We start from the raw sequence: 6000 nt of genomic DNA on the forward strand, positions 1-6000 counted from the left end.
CATGTTCTTGACTGCATTGTTTTTAAATATAAAGTAAATATAAATTTAAAAGCTTCATACAGATCACAAAACTACTAAGCCAAAATAACTGAATTATATAATATTTAAAATTACTCACGCTTTCGGGCACGCAGATTTAGCATCATTTTTCCAGAAACTGCCTCTGTTTATGCAGACTGTCAATCGAAATTAACCTATATGTTCTGCATCTATTGGAATCTCCAGAAAGCTTAAACGTCCATGAATGTTTCACTGAGGGTAAAGCTATAAATTTCCGTAGAGCGTGTTTTTGGAAGCTAAGGAGCGAAGGTTTTCATATGTAGAAGTAATGAAGAGGTCAAGATTTAGTCCTAGAATGCAAAGATCCGATCAAAATTTATTCAGAGTAGTCCTTTTTTTCTGCGCACAGTACACAATACTGTATTACTGTTTTTAAAACTTATAATCAAGTTTTAAATGCAATATTTATTTCAATTAACTGTGTGGTAGTTTTTGAAATTAATTTCTTCTTTTTATTGTTAGGTCCCCTATATACCACATCAATCAGCAGCCCAATACAGGAGAACCATACGGCTGAAATAGCTAAAGTTCCCCAGCAAGTTTACGGACTACAAAAAGCTGCTGAGGTGTATTCCCAAAATAATGGACCAGGAATAAATCATCAAGAATCTCCATGTAAAGTTTGGCTGCCTTACGAGTGGCAACGTCGGCTGGATCGACAGTATTTGGGAACTGGTGACTTATACGGCCCTTTCACTGAACACATCTACGAAAGTGTCGATGGTGATTACGGATATTCTGGACATCCAAGGTCTCTCGCTGGCGAGTATTGCTACCGATCTGATGTTAGCCAACATTCATCATCCAGCTACGGTTATGACCAGAGACCACTTTTGATTTTGCCTCGTCACCCCGGCCACGGGGATTACGGTACTGGAAGACGTCACTCCCCAGACAAGCACCGCAGGCGGCACAGAAACCACAGGCGTTCTGTCGACGACACAAAAGCAGACAATATTTCTACTGTGGTTGTTGAACAGGACCACATTCAAAATGACATTGAGAGAGGTGGCAATCAAGTGCAACAGCAACAACAGCCACCAACAACCGAAGAGAACGAATGGAATCTCCCGGACTTGCTGCGTTGTCCCGTGGACAACACGGTTGTGATGGCCGTGCTTGATGGGGAGAAAGTGGTCAGTCGTGTGCAACCGGAATGTCCGCATTACAATCTCAGTACTTACTGTTGATAATCAGCTTGTATATATTTATTTGTATATAAAAAATGAAAAGTATTCGTGTGTGGCGGCATTTATTAAAGGGAAGAGAGCATACGTTTGCTTTGCCGTAACTAGGAACAATGCTGGACAGATGGTGAAAAAAAAAGAGTCTTGCCTGCCGAGCTTTTTGCATTGCTGCATATGAACTTTCTGAAAACTGCTGAGCTTTTACATCGCAGCTAATAACTCAAAGCTCAATGGAATAATAATAAATAGAATATATTTATTTTACACAATTAGTCAATCACGAGAAGTGCTGGAAAAAAAACTGAATTTTGAAGAACTTATATAATTTTTTTTCAAGTTAATTTTGCTTCGCTAGTTACGGCTTTGCATCCAGGGCAGCTAGTCGTACAGGGCCTAGTCCGGCTTGATTTTTATGTTGATTTTTTTTAATAAAAACGAAGGAAAAAATAGAGTATGTGATGTACTCAAGATTACTATTTCTGTTTTTGCTGGATGTCTTAATTTAATTATGATTCAATTAAAGGAATTGCAATTCAACTATGCTTTTCCTGATTGTGATAGATATTTCTTTTTAAGTAGTACTAGATTCAAAATTGAAAATATTTAATTTATTGTGCCATTAGTTGTTGTTCTATTTGATGTACTTCTTTTTATTTAACACTTTATCTACCAAGGAAAAGTAATTAGGCTACTAAAGTTTGGTACTTTATAGAGTAAGTTATTATTTTTTTTAACTGTTAGATTGTCAAGTCTCTCATGACAATTTTCTCATTGCAATTCAATATTTTTTTTTAAATGCCCAACTAGGCTTTTAACTAATAAAATGACTTTCAGTCTGTGTGGTAGATAAAGTGTTAAAATTCAATAATTTTTTTCTGAATTACGAATAATTAGTTTAAGGAAAAAGTAACATTGATTATATTCTTACAATTTATTATTTTGAAGAATTTTTACAGAAAATTACCTAATGTCAGATGGCATTTTAATGATTACAAATTTTATTAAATTCATAGAAATTTTTCTAGAAGAAACTTATTTCTTGCTTACATTTCTTTATTTTACAAACTGGAAATATAGATTAATCATTGTAGGTTCTCATTTTATATCATTTTCTCTATATATACGTATCTCATCGAAAATGTATTTTCATTTACAAACTGGTGATCTTTCTGTTACTTTTTTTTAAAGAGAGAGACTTAAACCCCCCATTTCCCAATGTTGTGTTATAGTCTAAAAACATTCATATTTTGAGGATATTTTTCCCAGTGGGAGAAAAAAAAAATGAAACCTTTTTTAAGTGATGTAAAACATGTTCCTTTACTTGTGCATTCATTTCAATGTTTATATGTGATACACAGAGTTTTTCTGTACCGTGTTCAATATGCTGTGTTTGTGTTTCTGCAGTCCAAGAAAAAAAAATTTGGAGGTTGTATGTGTTTTCCATTATTTTGGACTGTTGTTTATACAAATTGCTTTGATTTCATCGTTTTAATTGCTATCATTGTAATTATGTTTTTCTAAGGTTATATGGAAGCTGTTCATATTGTGTCAGAGCTAATAAATTTTAAAATCTATTTCCTTTGTTTTCATTATTTATACTTGCATTTAAATCAGTAATGTATTAAGTACAGTCAATAAGTGGCCATTAAATCAAAACTGTAGTATTGAAAAAATTTAGTTGAAATAGAGATGAATGAGTGGCAATCGTTAAATTCAAAGAATTAGAAGCCTGTAACTTGAGAAAGTCTGTCCTTGAAAGACTTGTGTCTGAAGACTTGTCTGTCCTTGAAAAAGGGACATACAATATAACCGTCAATACATAGCTAGTAAAAAAATTTACTAACCTTTTTCCTGAACTAAACATACCATGTTTTTGATTTAATTTCCACTGACTCATTATTTATAAGGTGTATCTAAATTAGTATATGCAAAATAAACAGGCAGGGTGTTTTGTAAAAACCGCCATTAATATGTAATTTCAGAATCCCCGTCAAAAATTAGAAGAAAAAAGTATACAACACACCAATACGTTAATATTAAATAGAGGAAAAAATTATATCCAAATTTGACAAATTAAAGTACGTACGGGACTACAGAGGGATGTAATAAACAATTCTGACTTGATTGCAGGAAGAAACAAAAAAATGATTAAAAGACAAAAGAAATATTTTCAAATACTATGTTATAGTTAAATAAAGATCTAATGTGGATTTTCATGCATGTCAAATAAAATATAGTTAACTAAACTTTTGAATTATATCAAATAAAGTAATAATAATAATAAAGAAATAAAAATAATAATAAAATTCTTTCAAAAAGTACATATACTTTTTGAAATATTTTTGATAGAATTTTATTTTTTCATCGAAACAAAAAATAAGATGGACAGAATATATTTTCATTAAATAATAATTCTTTTAAAAATTAATCACAACAAAATTTAACAAAAATTAGTGTAAAGTTATAAAATTAAAGTTGTCGTAATGTACTGCAAGAACTATATCGCAGAATGCTTAAATATATAATTAGAATAATGGCATTGCAAGGATTAAATTTGAAAAACTGCTAAATTGAATGAACCTTTCTTTTTTTTTTTTTTTAATGAACAAAATTTCATCTTAATAATTTATTTTTTACAATAAGGCAGTCACTAACATGGGTGTCACTCTTCAGCCCTGGGGACTAAAATCAGTTATGATGAGAAAAATTAGCGGCTTCAATTCCATCAATTAACATCTCTTCCACATTTATTCGCTTAAATTAAATGTTCCTTTAAAATGAAACATATTTGCTGTTAAAATTTAAAAAGAAAACAATAAAAAAACTATATTTTAATGAAAACATTGTTATTTTTCACAATTATTGCGAAATAACCAAGTAATGATGTAACACTGCAAAGAAAGAATGCAATTGATTGAACTTCAATGCCTGCTTGTGTAAACCAAATTTGTACAATTGCTGAATCTAATCCCCGCAAACATATTGGTACACTGGTCTTAAGTTAAATCAGGATTTTTTTTTTTTTTTTAAATTATAGTGCTTGATGAAAAAATATTGGTATAAGTAGAGATATGAATGATTTCAGTACTCAATCGACTGCAAATCTTTTTTCATTATACTAGCAACTACATTTTAGGTCTGTTTCCAAAATATCTTTCTAAACTGGGTTACATACTATGTTTTTAGTTGAAATGCACTCATAGTTTAAGACGTGTATAAATATTAATATTATATACATAGATAAACATATATTTAGATATAAATAAACAGAATTTCGTAAAAACCGCCTTTGGTATGTGATTTTAGAATTCCTATAAAAAATTAGACACAAGGAGTCACATTAATATAAAATTGAGGAAAAAATTAGATCGAAATTTGACAAATCACAGCACAGGAATACAAACAGATGTAATAAACAAGACAGGTTTGATGGCAGGAGGAAACAGAAAAAGGATTGAAAGACAGTAAAAACATTTTCCAGTTTTAACCACAATTACATTAAAAAGTTAGTGGTTTATTATTCAGTTATAGATATGAGAAATATACAAAGTTAGCTGTTACTTTGTTCAGCTTGCTAAAAAAAAATTTATAAAATAAAGAGAATTACTTTTTAGAAAAAATAACCAAATTGATGTAATATGTAGGCCATTATCACGGAAAGGTAAATTTCAGAGTCAGTGAGCTATAAATTTCTAAATATTCTCATGAACAAAGGTTCATTAATTTGTCAAAAAACAAGTTTTGAATTTTTTTTTAAAGTGGCACGCATGGTCATAAAGATAAATGGCATTATGTTGTAGTTCAATCCGCATAAATAACAAAAAAATTCCACTTAAGAAATATAATTTTGTAACACAAAATGTGTGGAAATGCACAAATAACTTAACTTAAAAAGAGTCAAAGCATTTTATTGTTCTTTGTGTGTATTTCTCTCATAATTATACATAAGCACTAAGACTATCCTCCTCTATTTTAACCTTTTTACTGTTGCAAATACGAAAATTACCATTTCTAAACACACTAACTTTAAATTATAGAAAATATTAGTGCCAAAAAGCAACCAGTTTCTATCGTAAATACTGAGTTTGCAGTTAACCCAGTTAAGGAATAAATCATTACTTTTTTTTTTGTATAAAATTATCAGCAAATTCCATTATTATTATTTTTTTTTGTATATTTTCATGTAAAGTAAGGTTTCTTCCAGTTTTAGAATTATAATTTACTTTCAATTGACAACAAAAAACAAAATCTAAAATGTTTTTTTAAAAAAACATTTACAATGAATACTCAAATACAAAAATAAACAAAATAGTAGAGTAGTAATAGTAAATACAGTAAAAGTTAACTTTAATAAATATTTAGCACAAAATATGAACTTTTGACATAAAAAATAAATAACTTAATAAGTGCTGCTGGATCATTCAGTTACGATGCCATTTTCTTTATTTGAAAATTAACAGATACGCAAATCTCATTTTGTCAAATCCTCCCCTTCACAAAAACATAAAGATAATAGGTAGGTACTTTATTTACATCGACACTAGAGCTGCACAATGGGCTATTGGTGACTGTCTGGGAAACATCCCAGAGGATGATCCGAAGACATACCATTGCAATTTTGATCCTTTGCAGAGGAGATGCCTTCCCTGCTTTGGTAGCCCGATGACCTGCGCATTAAGTTGAGCACTTTAAGGTAGAACATTTTAATGAGGATCGAAACCACACGCCCTCGGTTGCTACGCAGGCTGATCAA

The 6000-nt window shown here is 30.4% G+C and overlaps 1 protein-coding gene across 7 annotated transcripts in view; it reads left to right on the plus strand.

Annotated features, from left to right (window-relative positions):
• Nucleotides 1-2821, plus strand: part of LOC107437002 (latrophilin Cirl) — a 123720-nt gene extending 120899 nt beyond the window's left edge. For all 7 annotated transcript variants that reach the window (XM_071177779.1, XM_071177776.1, XM_043054967.2 and 4 more), the window contains one exon: nt 523-2821. In XM_071177779.1, coding sequence (XP_071033880.1) covers nt 523-577 — 55 coding nt within the window. In that variant the 3' untranslated portion in view covers nt 578-2821. The remainder of the gene's footprint in view (nt 1-522) is intronic.
• Nucleotides 2822-6000: the final 3179 nt, after the last annotated feature.

This window comes from Parasteatoda tepidariorum, chromosome 2 (assembly GCF_043381705.1).
Source record: "Parasteatoda tepidariorum isolate YZ-2023 chromosome 2, CAS_Ptep_4.0, whole genome shotgun sequence".
NCBI lineage: Eukaryota > Metazoa > Arthropoda > Arachnida > Araneae > Theridiidae > Parasteatoda > Parasteatoda tepidariorum.